The 21,569-nt window shown below is 44.7% G+C and overlaps 1 protein-coding gene across 1 annotated transcript; it reads left to right on the top strand.

The window, feature by feature from the left end:
* Window positions 1-1,768: 1,768 nt before the first annotated feature.
* LOC119856924 (olfactory receptor 10V1-like) lies at window positions 1,769-21,231 on the top strand (the record flags this gene model as incomplete). Its single annotated transcript, XM_038405020.1, is given in 5 exon segments — window positions 1,769-1,993; window positions 1,995-2,133; window positions 2,136-2,253; window positions 17,068-17,293; window positions 21,220-21,231. Coding segments are annotated over 5 exon segments (720 nt in total), but the record flags the coding sequence as incomplete, so codon positions are not given.
* Between the last annotated feature and the right edge of the window lie 338 nt (window positions 21,232-21,569).

Here is a 21,569-nt window from a genome sequence, read left to right as displayed (position 1 = left end):
TAGTTGCTGCTCCTCCCTGTTAGTATTGGAAAATACTCTTATCTCCTTTTCAGCCTGCAGCCAAGGATGCCTTGGCACCATCTCCCATAGGAAGCATCTCCCACACCTGTGCCTTCCTCTTCATTGCTCCGATGCAGCTGGGTTGCATGGCAATCCCTCTGCAAACCTGCCATCTCTTGCCTTGCTAAAACTTCCCCTCAGAACTCACCCTGGTTGGCTTGCCTTTGAGAAGGGAGTGAGGAGAAAAAAATGGGGGGAGAAGAAGAGACCGGCAAGACATTAACAGAATCATCAAACTGTGTCACTTTGTTGTTGTCACCCTCACCGTTTCCCTCCCCTTCCTTGTCTGTTTATGAGGCTCGTTTATTGTGCCATGTGGACGTTAAGAAGTGCACTCCTTGGGGTAGGAACAGGTCTTTCCTTGCATTTTGAGGGACTCAGAAATTATACATAATAGAAGAATGCACTGTAGGGAGACCGTGAGTGAGTCTCCTTATATTAGAGCACAGCTGATTTCAGAATTAGCCCTTGCAGATGGGTGCCAGCCCTGTACTCATACATTCCTACATTATAAGGTCAGAAGGGACCATCATGATCATCTAGTCTGACCTCCTGCACATTGCAGGCCACAGAACCTCACCCACCCACTCCTGAAATAGACCCATAACCTCTGGCTGAGTTACTGAAGTCCTCAAATCATGATTTAAAGAGTTCAAGTTACTGGGAATCTGCCATTTACACTAATTTAAACTAATTTAAGTGCCATGTGCCCCATGCTGCAGCAGAAGGTGAGAAACTCCCAGAGTCTCTGACAATCTGACTTGGGCAAAAATTCCTTCCCAACCCCAGATATGGTGATCAGTTGGACCCACTAGCCAAACACCTGGGAAAGAATTTTCTGTAGTAACTCAAAGCCCTCCCCACCTAGTGTCCCATCACTGGCCATTGGAGATATTTGCTCCTAGCAGTTGCAGATCAGCTACATGCCATTGTAGGCAGTCTCGTCATACCATCCCCTCCATAAACTTATCAAGTTCAGTCTTGAAGCCAGTTAGGTATTTTACCCACTCTGCTCCCCTTGGAAGGCTGGTCCAGAACTTCACTCCTCTGATGGTTAGAAACCTTCCTCTAATTTCAAGCCTAAACTTGCTGATGGCCAATTTATATACATTTGTCCTCGTGTCTATATCGGTGCTTAACATAAATAATGCCTCTCCATCCCTGGTCTTTATCTCTCTGATGTATTTATAGAGAGCAATTATATGTCCCCATAGCCTTCTTTGGTTCAGCTAAACAAGCCAAGCTCTTTGAGTCTCCTCTCATAAGGTAGGATCGTCCTTGTAACCCTTCTTTGCACCTGTTCTAGTTTGAATTCATCTTTCTTAAACATAGGAGACCAGAATTGCACACAGTATTCCAGCTGAGGTCTCACCAGTGCCTTGTATAATGGTATTAACACTTCCCTGTCTCTACTGGAAATACCTCACCTGATGCATCGTAGGACTGCATTAGCCTTTTTCCATGGCCACATCACAGCTCATAGACATCCTGTGATCAACCAATACACCCACGTCTTTCTCCTCCTCTGTCACTTCCAACTGATAAGTCTCCAGCTTATAGAATTGGAAGGTGCTTCCTGATATTGAACCTGAATGTTTCCCAGAAGTGCAATGCCATATCCTCTGGCTCTACTCCTCTCCCCACTTTTCTTTTGGCAAGTCCCACATGCTGGGTTCCATGGGGGAAGAAAACCAGATAAGGCTGATACAATGTGCGCCTTATAGCTGGGTCACTGGTGCGGGGGTTCTTATTTGCCCTGCAAGTTACTATTCTGCTGTTCCATCTGCCGTTCTGTGGCACCAATGAAATCAACCACTTCTATTGTGTCTTGTGGCTGGTGTGTGGCAACACGAAGAGCCTTGAAGCCATCATTTTTGCTGTGACTATGATAACCCTGACAATCCCCTTCCTTCTGATTTGCATCTCTTATGTCTTTTATTGTGGCTGCCAACCTGTGGATCCACTCTGCAGACAGCTGGCACCGTGCCTTCTCCATCTGCTCTTCCCACCTGACAGTTGTCCTTCTGCAATATGGCTGCTGCATCTTCATTTACTCCTACAAAAGCTCCAGCTACACCAGCAAGGCCAGGTGGTGTCTGTGGTCTACACCTTTGTGACCCCTGTACTGAACCCCCTGATCTACAACATGAGGAACAAGGAGCTCAAGGATGCTCTGAGTAGAGTGCTGAGCAGGTGGATAAAAATCAATGATTTTTTTAAAAAAAATTAAAAAACGGATTTTTTAATTTAAATCGGATTTTTTTGGTAAAATTATTTTTGAGGAATAAATCTATCTAAAGATAGTTTTAATTAAGATACATTATAGCTCAAAGATATCTCGTCATGGAATAGGGATTATAAATTCTAATTCTATAGTATGAGACAATATATTCATGTAATGTTTAAGAAAATTTTGTAAATGAGTTCCAATAGTTCATGGATTAGGATCCCAATGGGGATTATGGGGTTCCACAGGCTTCTGTATAGATTTTTTAGGTTAATCTTTCTATCTACACAATGGAACTCAGTACTCAGTCTAGAAGATACCATCAGAGATGCTTAGTTTTGCAGTTCTCAAACTATGGATTTGTGTCTCCAGAGGTAACATACTTGTTAACAGCAAAAATGTTTTAAATAAATAAATATATAGAGGTGAGAAATAACTGACCTCAACTCTATTGTCCCTCTGCAAATTTATGTATACACAGTCAATTCCTTACCTCTCTCTAAAAATGAAAAGTTTCAAAAAGTTCAATGACAGGTTTCAGAGTAGCAGCCGTGTTAGTCTGTATTCGCAAAAAGAAAAGGAGTACTTGTGGCACCTTAGAGACTAACAAATTTATTAGAGCATAAGCTTTCGTGAGCTACAGCTCACTTCATCGGATGCATTTGGTGGAAAAAACAGAGGAGAGATTTATATACACACACACAGAGAACATGAAACAATGGGTTTATCATACACACTGTAAGGAGAGTGATCACTTAAGATAAGCCATCACCCACAGCAGGGGGGGGAAAGGAGGAAAACCTTCCATGGTGACAAGCAGGTAGGCTAATTCCAGCAGTTAACAAGAATATCAGAGGAACAGTGGGGGGTGGGGTGGGGGGGAGAAATACCATGGGGAAATAGTTTTACTTTGTGTAATGACTCATCCATTCCCAGTCTCTATTCAAGCCTAAGTTAATTGTATCCAGTTTGCAAATTAATTCCAATTCAGCAGTCTCTCGTTGGAGTCTGTTTTTGAAGCTTTTTTGTTGAAGTATAGCCACTCTTAGGTCTGTGATCGAGTGACCAGAGAGATTGAAGTGTTCTCCAACTGGTTTTTGAATGTTATAATTCTTGCCACTATCAGAGGCTCGTTCACCTGCGCATCTACCAATGTGATATATGCCATCATGTGCCAGCAATGCCCCTCTGCCATGTACATTGGCCAAACTGGACAGTCTCTACGTAAAAGAATGAATGGACACAAATCAGACGTCAAGAATTATAACATTCAAAAACCAGTTGGAGAACACTTCAATCTCTCTGGTCACTCGATCACAGACCTAAGAGTGGCTATACTTCAACAAAAAAGCTTCAGAAACAGACTCCAACGAGAGACTGCTGAATTGGAATTAATTTGCAAACTGGATACAATTAACTTAGGCTTGAATAGAGACTGGGAATGGATGAGTCATTACACAAAGTAAAACTATTTCCCCATGGTATTTCTCCCCCCCCACCCCACCCCCCACTGTTCCTCTGATATTCTTGTTAACTGCTGGAATTAGCCTACCTGCTTGTCACCATGGAAGGTTTTCCTCCTTTCCCCCCCCTGCTGTGGGTGATGGCTTATCTTAAGTGATCACTCTCCTTACAGTGTGTATGATAAACCCATTGTTTCATGTTCTCTGTGTGTGTGTATATAAATCTCTCCTCTGTTTTTTCCACCAAATGCATCCGATGAAGTGAGCTGTAGCTCACGAAAGCTTATGCTCTAATAAATTTGTTAGTCTCTAAGGTGAAAAAGTTCAATGAATAGAAGATTATTAGGGGCAGAATAGATCTGGACAAGGAGAAGAAGTCTAGAGATAAATGTGAGAAGGGAGGGACATATGCTTTTTTGTTAAAATATTATATGTTTGCTGTTGAAAAAAAAAATCCAGAATACTTAATGTTGTTGTTTTAGTTAAATAAAACAATTTAAATGTCTGTCTGGTGATGTTCTCCTCCTAATACAGCATGGCAAGAAAATCCTCCAAATAATAATGATTAACCTGTTGAATTGGAGATAGTTCACCTCCCAGTGACTTCATAAATATATGCTTCAATTACCTTTGGTAAATGAAATAACCAAATAATCACTCATATTCTGATATAGCTGTAAAACTAATCTGAAAAGTTTTAAAAATAAATCACTGTTTAAAAATGTATCGTGTGTACCTTCTAAAAATGAAACCTACATCTATCTCTGAATTGTGAAGAATATGTATTAAGGTTATAACAACCAACAAGAATACACTTCTATGTAGAACCATGATTAAATCAAGTCTTCCTGACTAGTGATTTAAATCAATTTGATTTAAATCAAATCCACCCTGGTGCTGAGAAGGAAAGTGCTGTCCTGAGAAAGTGATGCCTCTGGGCCTTCGATCAGAGAAACAATGTGGGACTGGATGGCTCAAGCTGCCTGGGAATGGGCCATACAGGATTCCTGATCTAGGGAACCAGTTGTGCTCTGTACTCAGGTTATAGTGGTACAAGGAGCCCATGGTGTTGGAAAGTGATATTATGAAGGTGCCTTGAACCATCATGTTGGTTGCATGCTAATACCAAGGAAATCTTTAAAATGCTGATTAGACAAATATCATACTGATTAAAACAAAAAGGAGTCCAGTGGCACCTTAAAGACTAACAGATTTATTTGGACATAAGCTTTCGTGGGCTAGAACCCATTTCATTGGATGCATGGAGTGAAAATTACAGATGCAGGCATTATTATATTGACACATGAAGAGAAGGGAGTTGCCTCACAAGTGGAGAACTAGTATTGACAGGACCAATTCAATCAGGGTGGATGTAGTCCACTCCCAATAATAGATGAGGAGGTGTCAATACCAGGAGAGGCAAAACTGCTTTTGTAATGAGCCAGCCACTCCCAGTCCCTATTCAGGCCCAAATTAATGGTGTGAAATTTGCAAATGAATTTTAGTTCTGCTGTTTCTCTTTGAAGTCTGTTTCTGAAGTTTTTTTGTTCAAGTATAGCTACTTTTAAATCTGTTATAGAATCCAGGAAGATTGAAGTGTTCTCCTACTGGCTTTTGTATGTTACCATTCCTGATGTCCGATTTGTGTCCATTTATTCTTTTACGTAGGGACTGTCCAGTTTGGCCAATGTACATGGCAGGGGGCATTGCTGGCACATAATGGCATATATAACATTAGTAGATGTTCAGGTGAATGAGCCTCTGATGGTGTGGATGATATGGTTGGGTCCTCTGATGGTGTCTCTCGAGTAGATATGGGGACAGAGTAGGCAACGAGGTTTGTTACAGGGATAGGTTCCTGGGTTAGTGTTTCTGTGGTGTGGTGTGTAGTTGCTGGTGAGTATTTGCTTCAGGTTGAGGGGCTGTCTGTAAGCAAGGACTGGCCTGCCTCCCAAGGCCTGAGAGAGTGAGGGATCGTTTTCCAGGATAGGTTGTAGATCATTGATAATGTGCTGGAGAGGTTTTAGCTGGGGGCTGTATGTGATGGCAAGTGTGTTCTGTTATTTTCCTTGTTGGGCCTGTCCTGTAGTAGGTGATTTCTGAGTACCCATCTAGCTCTGTCAATCTGTTTCCTCACTTCCCCAGGTGGGTATTGTAATTTTAAGAACGTTTGATAAAGATCTTGTAGGTGTTTGTCTCTGTCTGAGGGATTGGAGCAAATTTGGTTGTATCTTAGGGCTTGGCAGTAGACAATGGATCGTGTGATGTGTCCTGGATGGAATCTGGAGGCATGTAAGTAAGCATAGCGGTCAGTAGGCTTCTGGTATAGGGTGGTGTTTATGTGACCATCACTTATTTGCACTGTAGTGTCCAGGAAGTGGATCTGTTGTGTGGATTGGTCCAGGCTGAGGTTGATGGTGGGTTGGAAATTGTTGAAATCCAGTTGGAAATCTTCAAGGGCCTCCTTCCCATGGCTCCATATGATGATGTCATCAATGTAGCGCAAGTAGAGGAGGGGCACTAGGGGACGAGAGCTGAGGAAGCGTTGTTCTAAGTCAGCCATAAAGATGTTGGCATACTGTGGGGCCATGCGGGTACCCATAGCAGTGCCATTGACTTGAAGGTATAAGTGGTCCCCAAACCTGAAATGGTTGTGGGTGAGGACAAAGTCACAAAGCTCAGTCACCAGGTGTGCCATGGCCTCATCAGGGATACTGTTCTTGACAGCTTGTAGTCCATCCTCATGTGGAATATTGGTGTAAAGAGCTTCTACATCCATGGTGGCCAGGATGGTGTTTTCAGGAAGATCACCAATGCATTGTAGTTTCCTCAGGAAGTTGGTGGTGTCTCGAAGATAGCTAGAAGTGCTGGTAGCGTAGGGTCTGAGAAGAGAGTCCACATAGCCAGATAATTCTGCAGTAAGAGTGCCGAAGCCTGAGATGATGGGGCATCCAGGGTTTCCAGGTTTATGGATCTTGGGTAGCAAATGGAATACTCCTGGTTGGGGTTTGGGGGTGTGTCCGTGTGGTTTTGTTCCCGTGCTGTAGCATGGAGTTTCTTGAGCAGCTGGTGTAGTTTCTTTTGGTACTCCTCAGTGGGATCAGAGGATAGTGGCCTGTAGAATGTGGTGCTGGCAGCCTCCTGTTTATAATCCGACCTGTTCATTATGACTACAGCACCTCCTTTGTCAGCCCCTTTGATTATAATGTCAGAGTTGTTTCTGAGGCTGTAGATGGTGTTGCGTTCTGTATGGCTGAGGTTATGGGGCAAGTGATGCTGTTCGTTCACAATTTCAGCCTGTGCACGTCTGCAGAAGCACTCTATGCAGAAGTCCAGTCTGTCATTTCGAGTGTCAGGAGGAGTCCATGCAGAATTCTTCTTCTTGTAGTGTTGGTAGGAGGGTTCCTGTGGGTTAGTGCACTGTTCAATGGTGTGTTGAAAATATTCCTTGAGTCGGAGATGACGAAAGTAGGCTTCCAGATCACCGCAGAACTGTATCATGTTCGTGGGGGTGGTGGGGCAGAAAGAGAGTCCCCGAGATAGGACAGACTCTTCCGCCGGGCTAAGTGTGTGTTTGGATAGATTAACAATATTGTCAGGTGAGTTCAAGGTACCACTGTTGTACCCCCTGTGGCATGTAGGAGTTTAGATAGTTTACTGTCCTTTTTCCTCTGTAGAGATGTTAAGTGTGCATTGTAAATGGCTTGTCTCATTTTTGTAAAGTCCAGCCATGTGGAAGTTTGTATGGAAGATTGGTTTTGTATGCGAGTCTCCAGTTTTGAGAGCTCATTCTTTGAGAGCTCATCCCAATCATACTGACTGCTCACTTGACAGCAATGGCTGCAACATCAGACTATAAAAAAGGCTAGATTTGTCAGTATTAAATGTTTCTACATTTTTTCAACAGTTCTAGCTGCTTAGGGGTTTGAACTAGAAACTTCAAATTTGGCAGGAAGATATTTATGCTTTCTCCGAGTTTTATTTTATTTTTATTTTATTCAGATTTGACCGAGTTATAAGCAGCAGCATGCTCAGTACAACTTGCTATATTCTTGCTCCTACTTTTCTGAACTTTCCAATTGGTCACTGAGCCTGCTCCCAGACATCTACAGTGTTTCCACACCAGCACATAGAGTGACAGAAAGGATACAGGTAAAATTGCTGCTGCAGGCAATCTTAATGCTAAAATAGTTTTCAAGTAACTGATGTGCAACCTGAAAAGGAGTCTTTTAACATCATTTTTCTGCATGGAGTTTCTCTATATAGAACGTAATAAGTAGTTACCTCTCCAAATGCACAAGAGATGGAATCTTGGGGGAGCCCAAGTGATTGTCACTGAGCTGCTATGTAATAATTTATGACAACTGTATGTTGACTTGGTTATTGGGATAACCAATAATTTGCTGTATGAATAGATACATAGATTCATAGATACTAAGGTCAGAAGGGACCATTATGATCATCTAGTCCAACCTCCTGCACAACGCAGGCCACAGAATCTCACCCACCCACTCCTGTGAAAAACCTCTCACCTATGTCTGAGCTATTGAAGTCCTCAAATCGTAGTTTAAAGACTTCAAGGAGCAGAGAATCCTCCAGCAAGTGACCCGTGCCCCATGCTACAGAGGAAGGGGAAAAACCTCCAGGGCCTCTTCCAATCTGCCCTGGAGGAAAATTCCTTCCCAACCTCAAATATGGTGATCAGCTAAACCCTGAGCATATGGGCAAGATTCACCAGCCAGATACCCAGGAAAGAATTTTCTGTAGTAACTCAGATCCCACCCCATCTAACATCCCATCACAGGCCATTGGGCCTATTTACCATGAATAGTTAAAGATCAATTAATTACCAAAATCATGTTATCCCATCATACCATCTCCTCCATAAACTTATTGAGTTTAATCTTAAAGCCAGATAGGTCTTTTGTCCCCACTGCTTCCCTTGGAAGGCTATTCCAAAAGTTCACTTCTCTGATGGTTAGAAACCTTCGTCTAATTTCAAGTTTAAACTTCCCAATGACCAGGTTATATCCATTTGTTCTTGTGTCCACTTTGGTACTGAGCTTAAATAATTCCTCTCCCTCTCCGGTATTTAGCCCGCTGATATATTTATAGAGAGCAATCATATCTCCCCTCAAACTTCTTTTAGTTAGGCTAAACAAGCCAAGCTCCTTGAGTCTCCTTTCATAAGACAGGTTTTCCATTCCTCAGATCATCCTAGTAGCCCTTCTCTGTACCTGTTCCAGTTTGAATTCATCCTTCTTAAACATAGGAGACCAGAACTGCACACAGTATTCCAGGTGAGGTCTCACCAGTGCCTTGTATAACGGTACTAAAACCTCCTTATCTCTACTGGAAATACCTTGCCTGATGCATCCCAAGACTGCATTAGCTTTTTTCACAGCCATATCACATTGGCAGCTCATAGTCATCCTATGATCAACCAATACTCCAAGGTCCTTCTCCTCCTCCGTTACTTCTAATTGATGTGTCCCCAGTTTATAACTAAAATTCTTGTTATTAATCCCTAAATGCATAACCTTACACTTCTCACTATTCAATTTCATCCTATTACTATTATTCCAGTTTACAAGGTCATCCAAATCTTCCTGTATGATTTCCCAGGCCTTCTCTAATTGGCAATACCTCCCAGCTTTGTATCATCTGCAAACTTTATTAGCACACTCCCACTTTTTGTGCCGAGGTCAGTAATAAAAAGATTAAATAAGATTGGTCCCAAAACTGATCCCTGAGGAATTCCACTAGTAACCTCCCTCCAGCCTGACAGTTCACCTTTCAGTAGGACCCGCTGTAGTCTCCCTGTTAACCAATTCCTTATCCACCTTTCAATTTTCATATTGATCCCCATCTTTTCCAATTTAACTAATAATTCCCTATGGGGCACGGTATCAAGTGCCTTACTGAAATCTAGGTAAATTAGATCCACTGTGTTTTCTTTGTCTAAAAAATCTGTTACTTTCTCAAAGAAGGAGATCAGGTTGGTTTGGCACGATCTACCTTTTGTAAAACCATGTTGTATTTTGTCCCATTTACCATTGACCTCAATGTCCTTAACTACTTTCTCCTTCAAAAATTTTTCCAAGACCTTGCATACTGGAGATGTCAAACTAACAGGCCTGTAGTTACCCGGATCACTTTTTTTTCCTTTCTTAAAAATAGGAACTATGTTAGCAATTCTCAATCATATGGTACAACCCCTGAGTTTACAGAGTCATTAAAAATTCTTGCTAATGGGCTTGCAATTTCAGGTGCCAATTCCTTTAATATTCTTGGATGAAGATTATCTGGGCCCCCTGATTTAGTCCCATTAAGCTGTTCAAGTTTCACCTCTTCCTCAGATATGGTAATATCTACCTCCATATCCTCATTCCCATTTGTCATGCTACCATTATCCCTAAGATCCTCTTTAGCCTTACTAAAGACTTAGGCAAAGTATTTCTTTAGATATTGGGCCATGCCTAGATTATCCTTGGCCTCCACTCATCCTCAGAGATTAGGGGTCCCACTTTTTCTTTAATTGTTTTCTTCTTATTTATATGGCTACAGAACTTTTACTATTGCTTTTAATTCCCTTTGCAAGGCCAAATTCTACTTGACTTTTTGCCTGTCTCATTTTATCCCTACATGTTCTGACCTAAATAAGATAGCTTTCCTTGCTGATCCCTCCCATCTTCCACTCCCTGTATGCTTTCTGCTTTTTTTTAATCACCTCTCTGAGATGCTTGTTCATCCAGCTTGGTCTATAACTCCTGCCTATGAATTTTTTCCCCTTTCTTGGGATGCAGGCTTCTGATAGTTTCTGCATCTTTGATTTAAAGTAATCCCAGGCCTCCTCTGTCTTTAGATCCATAAGTTCTTCAGTTCAATCCACTTCCGTAACTAATTTCCTTAATTTTTGAAAGTCAGCTCTTTTGAAATCAAAAACCCTAGTTGCAGATTTATTTTTGTTAATCCTTCCATTCACTTTGAACTGAATTAGCTCATGATCTCTTGAACCAAGATTGTCTCCTACAACCATTTCTTCTATGAGGTCCTCACTACTCACCAAAACCAAATCTAAAATGGCATCCCCTCTAGTCGGTTCACCAATTACTCAATGAAGCAAAAAGAAAAGGAGTACTGGTGGCACCTTAGAGACTAACAAATTGAGCTGTAGCTCACGAAAGCTTATGCTCAAATAAATTTATTAGTCTCTAAGGTGCCACAAGTACTCCTTTTCTTTTTGCGAATACAGACTAACACGGCTGCTACTCTGATACTTGATGAAGGAATCCATCAGCTATCACATCTAGGAAAATCTGAGCCCTATTATTATTACTAGCACTCGTCCTCCAGTCTATATTTGGGAAGTTAAAGTCTCCCATGATCACACAGTTTCCATTAGTATTTACTTCATTAAAAACATTAAAGAGGGCTCTATCCATATCCAAATTAGATCCTGGTGGTCTATAACACATCCCAAGCACTAGATGATATGTCTGGGGGGAGAAAGCAGAAGGAGACCCCGCTGGTTGGGAGGCATGAGATGCGATGTCCTGAGGTTGGGGGTTCCACGACCACCACTCCCAAGAGGAGAAGGCGGGTGGTGGTGGTCGGGGACTCTCTCCTCCGGGGGACTGAGTCATCTATCTGCCGCCCTGACCGGGAAAACCGAGAAGTCTGCTGCTTGCCAGGGGCTAAGATTCGTGATGTGACGGAGAGACTGCCGAGACTCATCAAGCCCTCGGATCGCTACCCCTTCCTGCTTCTCCACGTGGGCACCAATGATACTGCCAAGAATGACCTTGAGCGGATCACTGCGGACTACGTGGCTCTGGGAAGAAGGATAAAGGAGTTGGAGGCGCAAGTGGTGTTCTCGTCCATCCTCCCCGTGGAAGGAAAAGGCCTGGGTAGGGACCGTCGAATCGTGGAGGTCAACGAATGGCTACGCAGGTGGTGTCGGAGAGAAGGCTTTGGATTCTTTGACCATGGGATGGTATTCCATGAAGGAGGAGTGCTGGGCAGAGACGGGCTCCATCTTACGAAGAGAGGGAAGAACATCTTTGCCAGCAGGCTGGCTAACCTAGTGAGGAGGGCTTTAAACTAGGTTCACCGGGGGAAGGAGACCAAAGCCCTGAGGTAAGTGGGAAAGCGGGATACCGGGAGGAAGCACAGGCAGGAATGTCTGTGAGGGGAGGGCTCCTGCCTCATACTGGGAATGAGGGGCGATCAACAGGTTATCTCAAGTGCTTATATACAAATGCACAAAGCCTTGGAAACAAGCAGGGAGAACTGGAGGTCCTGGTGATGTCAAGGAATTATGACGTGATTGGAATAACAGAGACTTGGTGGGATAACTCACATGACTGGAGTACAGTCATGGATGGTTATAAACTGTTCAGGAAGGACAGGCAGGGCAGAAAAGGTGGGGGAGTAGCACTGTATGTAAGGGAGCAGTATGACTGCTCAGAGCTCCGGTACGAAACTGTGGAAAAACCTGAGTGTCTCTGGCTTAATTTTAGAAGTGTGTGCAACAAGAGTGATGTCATGGTGGGAGTCTGCTATAGACCACCGGACCAGGGGGATGAGGTGGATGAGGCTTTCTTCCGGCAACTCACGGAAGCTACTAGATCGCATGCCCTGATTCTCATGGGTGACTTTAATTTTCCTGATATCTGCTGGGAGAGCAATACAGCGGTGCATAGACAATCCAGGAAGTTTTTGGAAAGCGTAGGGGACAATTTCCTGGTGCAAGTGCTAGGGGAGCCAACTAGGGGGAGCGCTTTTCTTGACCTGCTGCTCACAAACCGGGTAGAATTAGTGGGGGAAGCAAAAGTGGATGGGAATCTGGGAGGCAGTGACCATGAGTTGGTTGAGTTCAGGATCCTGACGCAGGGAAGAAAGGTAAGCAGCAGGATACGGACCCTGGACTTCAGGAAAGCAGACTTTGACTCCCTCAGGGAACAGATGGCCAGGATCCCCTGGGGGACTAACATGAAAGGGAAGGGAGTCCAGGAGAGCTGGCTGTATTTCAAGGAATCCCTGTTGAGGTTACAGGGACAAACCATCCCGATGAGTCGAAAGAATAGTAAATATGGCAGGCGACCAGCTTGGCTTAATGGTGAAATCCTAGCGGATCTTAAACATAAAAAAGAAGCTTACAAGAAGTGGAAGGTTGGACATATGACCAGGGAAGAGTATAAAAATATTGCTCGGGCATGTAGGAAAGATATCAGGAGGGCCAAATCGCACCTGGAGCTGCAGCTAGCAAGAGATGTCAAGAGTAACAAGAAGGGTTTCTTCAGGTATGTTGGCAACAAGAAGAAAGCCAAGGAAAGTGTGGGCCCCTTACTGAATGAGGGAGGCAAGCTAGTGACAGAGGATGTGGAAAAAGCTAATGTACTCAATGCTTTTTTTGCCTCTGTTTTCACTAACAAGGTCAGCTCCCAGACTGCTGTGCTGGGCAACACAAAATGGGGAAGAGATGGCCAGCCCTCTGTAGAGATAGAGGTGGTTAGGGACTATTTAGAAAAGCTGGACGTGCACAAGTCCATGGGGCCGGACGAATTGCATCCGAGAGTGCTGAAGGAATTGGCGGCTGTGATTGCAGAGCCCTTGGCCATTATCTTTGAAAACTCGTGGCGAACGGGGGAAGTCCCGGATGACTGGAAAAAGGCTAATGTAGTGCCCATCTTTAAAAAAGGGAAGAAGGAGGATCCTGGGAACTACAGGCCGGTCAGCCTCACCTCAGTCCCTGGAAAAATCATGGAGCAGGTCCTCAAAGAATCAATCCTGAAGCACTTAGAGGAGAGGAAAGTGATCAGGAACAGTCAGCATGGATTCACCAAGGGAAGGTCATGCCTGACTAATCTAATCGCCTTTTATGATGAGATTACTGGTTCTGTGGATGAAGGGAAAGCAGTGGATGTATTGTTTCTTGACTTTAGCAAAGCTTTTGACACGGTCTCCCACAGCATTCTTGTCAGCAAGTTAAGGAAGTATGGGCTGGATGAATGCACTATAAGGTGGGTAGAAAGCTGGCTAGATTGTCGGGCTCAACGGGTAGTGATCAATGGCTCCATGTCTAGTTGGCAGCCGGTGTCAAGTGGAGTGCCCCAGGGGTCGGTCCTGGGGCCCGTTTTGTTCAATATCTTCATAAATGATCTGGAGGATGGTGTGGATTGCACTCTCAGCAAATTTGCGGATGATACTAAACTGGGAGGAGTGGTAGATACGCTGGAGGGGAGGGATAGGATACAGAAGGACCTAGACAAATTGGAAGATTGGGCCAAAAGAAATCTAATGAGGTTCAATAAGGATAAGTGCAGGGTCCTGCACTTAGGATGGAAGAATCCAATGCACCGCTACAGACTAGGGACCGAATGGCTCGGCAGCAGTTCTGCGGAAAAGGACCTAGGGGTGACAGTGGACGAGAAGCTGGATATGAGTCAGCAGTGTGCCCTTGTTGCCAAGAAGGCCAATGGCATTTTGGGTTGTATAAGTAGGGGCATAGCGAGCAGATCGAGGGACGTGATCGTTCCCCTCTATTCGACACTGGTGAGGCCTCATCTGGAGTACTGTGTCCAGTTTTGGGCCCCACACTACAGGAAGGATGTGGATAAATTGGAAAGAGTACAACGAAGGGCAACGAAAATGATTAGGGGTCTAGAGCACATGACTTATGAGGAGAGGCTGAGGGAGCTGGGATTGTTTAGTCTGCAGAAGAGAAGAATGAGGGGGGATTTGATAGCTGCTTTCAACTACCTGAAAGGGGGTTTCAAAGAGGATGGCTCTAGACTGTTCTCAATGGTAGCAGATGACAGAACGAGGAGTAATGGTCTCAAGTTGCAATGGGGGAGGTTTAGATTGGATATTAGGAAAAACTTTTTCACTAAGAGGGTGGTGAAACACTGGAATGCGTTACCTAGGGAGGTGGTAGAATCTCCTTCCTTAGAGGTTTTTAAGGTCAGGCTTGACAAAGCCCTGGCTGGGATGATTTAACTGGGACTTGGTCCTGCTTTGAGCAGGGGGTTGGACTAGATGACCTTCTGGGGTCCCTTCCAACCCTGATATTCTATGATTCTATGATTCTATGATTCTATCCCAGGGGAGGCTCTAGTAGTTTTCTTCTCCAATGTGATTTTTGCCCAGACAGACTCTATCTTATCCATTCCATTGCTCCTTATTTCTTTACATTCTACCTCATCATTGATATACAATGCTACTCCACCACCTTTATCTTTATTTCTGTCTTTCCTAAACAGCACATACCCTTCAATACCTGTAGTCCAGTCTTGACTACTATTCCATCATGTTTCTGTTATCCCTGTAATATCTGGTTTCACTTCCTGCACTAGTAGCTCTAGTTCCTCCATTTTGTTACCTAGGCTCCTGGCATTGGTGTACAAACATCTTAATTTTTGCTGTTTGGCCTCGCTCACATTCTGTACCCTATTAGGCATGGTCATTCTACAGCCAGTATAACCTATTAGACTGGAATCCACACTGCCCTTCCTCCTTATATACATTCTCCTACCCACGGCTGTATCCTTTCTTTCTTCTTTTTCTTCCCTCTCAATATTAAAATCCAGTGTGGAGATTACCTGGACATCTCCCAACCATCTTTCCCGAATTCCTAGTTTAAAGCTCTCTTTACATTGATTTAGTTTAATAAGAGGGATGTAAGGAAAAGCAAGCAGAAGGGAAACAGGATTGTTCAATATAAGCCCTTTCTCTGCAAACACGTGCAAGTCATTAAGAGACAATGCCATGATGGAAAAGGATTGTGTACACCAGAGATCAAAAGAACTATAGCAATTTAAAAAGGAACTGTCTTTGAACAGTTGGAGTGAGCTGTTTAGGGTGGGGATCATACTTTGGCCATGTCTACACTACAAAATTAAGTCAACCTAACTTATGTCAGCATACAGCCACCGCAGTAATTACATTGCTGTGCCTGTCTACATTTTGCTTCTTATGTTGGTGGTGTACATCCTGACTAGGACCACTTGTATTGATTGTACTGTTAGTGTACGGCATTGTGGGATGGCTTCTGAAAGCCAGTAACAGTCGACGTAAGCAATGAAAGAGGCCTGCACCCTGAGCCCCATGAGCCTTAGTTGGGCCAGCCGTGGGTTTTTCTTTGCTGTGTAGACATACCTTAGATCTGACTTCCCAAGCCCTAGTGGTAACACTGAGAATATTGTCTCCTGGTTATTAACTTTTACTCCAAGTCCAAAAAGCAAATTTTCAATGTAAATACCTTATTCCTTAAATATTACCTATGCATACATCTTGCAATGACTATGAATCTTGACAAGTTAAGAGCTTTCTATAGATACCTTACATACTACACTTTATTGATAAGTACCCTACAAGACATTGTTTGGCTTAGTAAGTTTGTCAGGTCTGTGACAAGAGTTGTTTGCAAAGAACTCGTTGCCAAGGGGCCTCTGTGTCAAAGTCAGTTCTGATGAATGTCCAAACTTGAAAAACGTTGGAAGAAAAGTTTTAAGATTTTTCAACTTTTTCAAAATAACAGGTTTCAGAGTAACAGACATGTTAGTTTGTATTCGCAAAAAAGAAAAGGAGTACTTGTGGCACCTTAGAGACTAACAAATTTATTTGAGCATAAGCTTTCATGAGCTACAGCTCACTTCATCGGATGCATTCAAATGAAGTGAGCTGTAGCTCACAAAAGCTCATTTTCAAAATGAAAAGCTTCAGTTTCTCAGTTCAGAAAGACTTTTTGTGTAGAAATTTAACTTAATTTGTATGCCAAAAAAGTGATGAAGAAAAAAAGGTCAAAATCTAAACAAAACATTTCCAAGTTATCAAAATGTTTTGATTGACCCAAACCAAGAGGGGTTTGTTTGTGTATGTGTCGGGGGGGGGAAGCTGGTGTTGGGTCACAAACATTTTCAAGATTTTCACTTTTTTGGCCCCAATTCCAAGGGGGAAAATATTCAAAATCCCAAAAATTCTTACAGGCTGGAACACATATTTTCTGCCCAGCCATAGCTTTTAGTGAATTTAGCTGGGAAGAGAGGTGTGCTGAAGTGACAGTTCTGGTGCCTGAACTCCTCTGTTCCAGGAAGAGATACAGCAGCAATACAAGTTTCTGTACATTTTTGGCCCTCATCTCCCCGCTAATGTGCCTCATCCTGGTCCATCTACAGCAGGGGTCTCAAACTTCCAGCCCGTGGTCCATCTGCGGCCCGCGAGCCTCCCTAATGTGGCCCGCAGGGCTCCAGCAGTTTTGGGGCCAGATCTCTCTCTTAGCCCCACCTGCCGCTCCAGGGCGCTTCCCCCCCGCAGGCAATTTAAAATGGCCCTGGGCCCCAGCAGCACAGCGGAGCTGAGCGGCGTCCACCACCTCGCTCCAGTGGCTGCCTGCCCGACCCTGTGGCCCCGGGGTGGGGCTGTGCTTCTGCCCGCTGCCACCGCCCCGAACGCCCCTGCGGCTAATGGGACGCAGCTGGGGTGGTGCCTGGGGGCAGCAGTGCGTGGAGGCCCCTCGGCTCGCCCTGCCTTGGAGCCCCAGGTAAGTGCTGCACCCCACAACCCCCTCCCAGAGCCTGCACCCCCACTCCCTCCTGCCCCCAAACTCCCTTCCAGATCCTGCACCCCTCCCCATCCCTCCCAGAGCCTGTAACCCCACCTCCTCCTCCTGCACCCCCTCCCCCTTCCCACACATCCCCTCCTGCCCTCAAATTCCCTCCCAGATCCTGCACCCCTCCCCTCACTCCCTCCCAGAGCCCAAACTCTCACCCCTTCTGAACTCAAACTCCCTCCAACGGCCTGCACCCCAATCCCCTACCCCAGACCTCCTTCCCGACCCAAACTCCCTCCAAGAGCCTTAGGCAGGTGGGTGGCAGAGTTTTGGGGTGTGTAGAGTTTTGGGGGGCATGAGTGACATTACTGGCCTGCTGGGAGGATTTGAGGACTGGCACTAAGGTAAATTGAGTTTGAGACCCCTGATCTACAGAGTCTGCCAGCAAGGGAGCCACTTAGTGCCAGCTATACCGGGCATTTGGGTGACATGGGAACTGGTCTGGGTCCCTCTAGGACTGAGTCACCAAAGAACCATCAAAGGACTATTTCTGTGTCAGTGAGAGCCAGTATAGCTAGAACACTGAACTGGGGTCTCTAGTCACTGCTGTAATTGCAACAATAGTATCAGTCCTGACTAGCCTAAGCACCAGATCAGAACCAGTGATGCAGAGACTACAGGCTCTATGTTCCATGGGTCTCTGAGTCAGCCATTCCCTTACTGTCTGGAATAAGGGCCCACAGCTAGTGGGACCACCAGATAGCTTAACCCCCAGGTAGTCTAGGCCCCAGCTGAGCCTCCTGATTGGCCCAGCTGCCCATTGGCTGAGGAAATCAATAGACCTGCTAAGGCAGGGATAGCCAATTATTTTTTGTCAAGGTCCGAATTTCTTAATCAAGGTTTAGTCAAGGTCCAGACTCCAGATAAATATTTTTTCACACTACAAGTGCCCCTGTACAACAAACACATACAATGCTGTGCATTATTACTCCTGGGGGGATTCTGCACCACTGTGCATGTGTAGAATTCATGTCCCCCTCAGATTTTTTTTTCTCTGCAAAAAATACATTCTGCTGGAGAGGTGCTGCAATTATGCCTTTTGCCCACTAGGGGCTGTTATGGCACCAGAACCGAGGGCAGCCCACTCAACGGCCATAGCAGGCAGCAGCCAATAGGGAGGAGGAGAGGTAAGGTGACCAGACAGCAAATGTGAAAAATCGGGACGGGGTGGGGGGTAATAGGAGCCTATATAAGAAAAAGACCCCAAAATCAGGACTGTCCCTATAAAATCAGGACATCTGGTCACCCTAAGGAGAGGCTGTGTTCCTCCTGCCCACAAGACCAAATGAGGAGGCACGGGATATGGGGAGGGACAGAGAATGGGTCACATGGAACTGCTGGGGGGTTACATAGACTAGGGTTCAGAAGAGCTAGTGGGGGGGACAGACTGAGGTGGGGGCTGAATTGGAGCAGGGATGCAGGGACAGACACACAGGGACAGGAGAGGGGGGTACATGGGGATGAGGGAGGGGGTGCATAGGAATGCCTGGGAATGGCAGAGGAGGGGTGGCTGAGTGGGGGTGCAGGGACACATGGGGACAGGGGCAGATGTGCCTGAGTGAATGGGAGAGGCTGGGAGTCAGCCAGGATCTGTGTGGAGAAGGAATCCCAACTCCCTAACAATCCCTCCCCCCACAAAAAACAAAACAACAGCCCTATTCCATACTTCTCCCACCCACACCCAACAATCCTCCAGATCCACTCCCAGGCTCCTTCCCAGCAATTACTTCCTTCTTCCTCATTTCCTCTGTTACTCCTGACTCCTTCAAGCCTTTGCACTGCTTCTGAGGGATGTGGGAAATACATTTCTGTATTGCAGTTTAAATTAATTATTACTCAAAGTTATGTATTAATATGCCTAGTAAGAAATCTATTTGTCAAAAAACATTTCCTTAATCTTTTTTGTTTTCTGTATTGTTACAGACATACTTAGTGACAGATATTTTGAAATAAATTACCAAAATAATTTAAACTGATTAAAATGATTATACTGTTTTATTTTGACAAATAAAATTTTAATTTTAATTTTTTTGGTGCAGAATTCCCATTGCTTATATTTTAGTGCAGTAAATGAAAAATGCAAATCAAACCACTGTATAACCTAAAAATAACCTCCAAGAAAGATGTAATAAATTACATCTGAGATTTTGAGAAAGTACATAGATAAAATGTCAAAAAGATGCAAATATTAGCATTAAAACACTTTCAGACAACTGTTTTAAGTTTTGAATTTGTTTTAAGTTTACAAAGAGTATTACCTTTGGTTCTGTCAAATAAAATTATTGTAGGCATATATGTATATAGCTAGATAAACATATTTGAAACTTTCAAGCCTTTTGTGGTTTATTTAATATTAATATCAGAATTTGAAAGAAAATAATACTTATACACATGAACTCTTTACCTTAGCTTTATGATTCAAGTCTTTCCAATAACAAAATACACACACACACACACACACACGCAGTAGGCAAATGAATTATGAATAATTACTGTGAAATACCTGTTAAAACTGTAGTATCACAACTGAAAATGTAATTTTATATGGCAATACAAATTTAAAATAAAATATATGTGAATAATATATAATTATAATACTCACCATCAGTGGGAAAAGTAACAGGTCCTCACTGACAAGGGCCTTCAAGTTTGGAGTGAGTTCAATCAAGGCTAGACTGAGGCAATTGCACAGATGATTATCAGTCAAAATGGAGCAATTATGCAATTGAATGTCGTTGGATGATCAGAATGCTGAGTCACACACATATGTGATTCCCCTTCCTGGCCAATGAGAGCTGCGGGGGGCAGTGCCAGCAGGCGAGGGCAGCACATGGAGCCCTCTGTCCCAGGGGCCATAGGGATGTGGTGCCAATCGCTTTCAGGAGCGGCGCGGGGCCAGGGCAGGCAGGGAGCTTGCCTTAGCCCCATTGCGCCATGGGGCTGGCAATCCCGCGGGCCAGATTCACAGCCCTGACAGGCCAGATCCGGTCCACGGGCCGTAGTTTGCCCTCCCCTGCCCTAAACTGTATGGTGCTCCACCCTGCCTGAGGACCTGAGCTCCTAGACTGTTCATTGCTCTGAACTGCCTGAGGGCCTGATCCCCTAGACTGGTTTTTGCTCCTCCCTGCCTAAGGGCCCGAGCTTGCTAGATTATTTGTTGCTCTACCCTGCCGGGGGCCAGAGCCCTGGCTTCAGGGGTGAAAGTGAGCCAGTATGGGCCGTTATGGTGTACCGGTAAGAAGCTAGTACTGGCCTGTACGCGGCCCGTGACAGTGCTTTAACGTCCCTGCCCCTTTTGCCTCCCCGGTCAGCGGCTATGCCGGTAGGATCCGTACCAGCAGGGCCACTGTTGGGGGGTGGAAAGGGACAGGACATTAAAGTGCTGCCGCAGTAGCATTTTAAGGAGGGTCCTTTGCCAAGGCAGTGCTTTAATGTTGCAGCACACCCCCGTCAGCAGCCATGCCGGTAGGGACCCTACCAGCAGGGTCAACAAAGGGTGGCTGCCGCTACCCCAGGCCCTTTAAATCGCCGCTGGAGCTCCAGGCGGCATGGAAGGGCTAGCTGGGGGACGTTGACCCGCCCAGCCCCACCTCTTCTGCCTGAGGCCCCCTGCCCCTTCCGGGGGCCGGCTCCATTAAGTCTTTGGAGTTACTTTCACCCCTGCCTGGACTACTTGTTGCTTGGCCTGCCTAGAAGGCCAGGGCCTTAGAGACTACTAATCCCACTAACCCTGGCCTTACTAGAGACCACAGAGTGAGGCGGCATGGCCTCCCTCCGAGATTGACGGGGAGGGACAGCCAAGCATTCCTACAGTCCCCATCTGTAAAAGGTTTCCTGTGTTTTGCCATTACCCACAGACAACTCAGTGAAGCTTCAGCTGCCTTTTCATGAGCGCAAGTAGCCTTGAAATAATATTTGTTCTTTGAAAATATCCATCTTTTAATGCAGCGATCTTGTCCGATCTTAAACGGGTGCCCAGTGGATATTTGTGGTCAAAATCCATGTGCTTCACTTTATAGTGCCATTTCATGTCCCCACTTTTAACAACAACCTCAGTCTCTATGCAAATTTAACATACTGGTCGAGCCTTTGGACATCATGGCAAAATAAAATAATGAGTGTTGGTCCACTCTTCTTTACATGAACAGTTTTCAACGTCAACTTTCCTTTTGTTTGCTGCAGTGTTTAAACACAGTGCAGTGAAAAG

The sequence above is a fragment of the Dermochelys coriacea genome, chromosome 6 (genome assembly GCF_009764565.3).
Source record: "Dermochelys coriacea isolate rDerCor1 chromosome 6, rDerCor1.pri.v4, whole genome shotgun sequence".
Taxonomy (NCBI): Eukaryota; Metazoa; Chordata; order Testudines; family Dermochelyidae; genus Dermochelys; species Dermochelys coriacea.
Note: the sequence above shows the minus strand (reverse complement) of the source record. Positions and strands in the feature narration are given on the sequence as shown.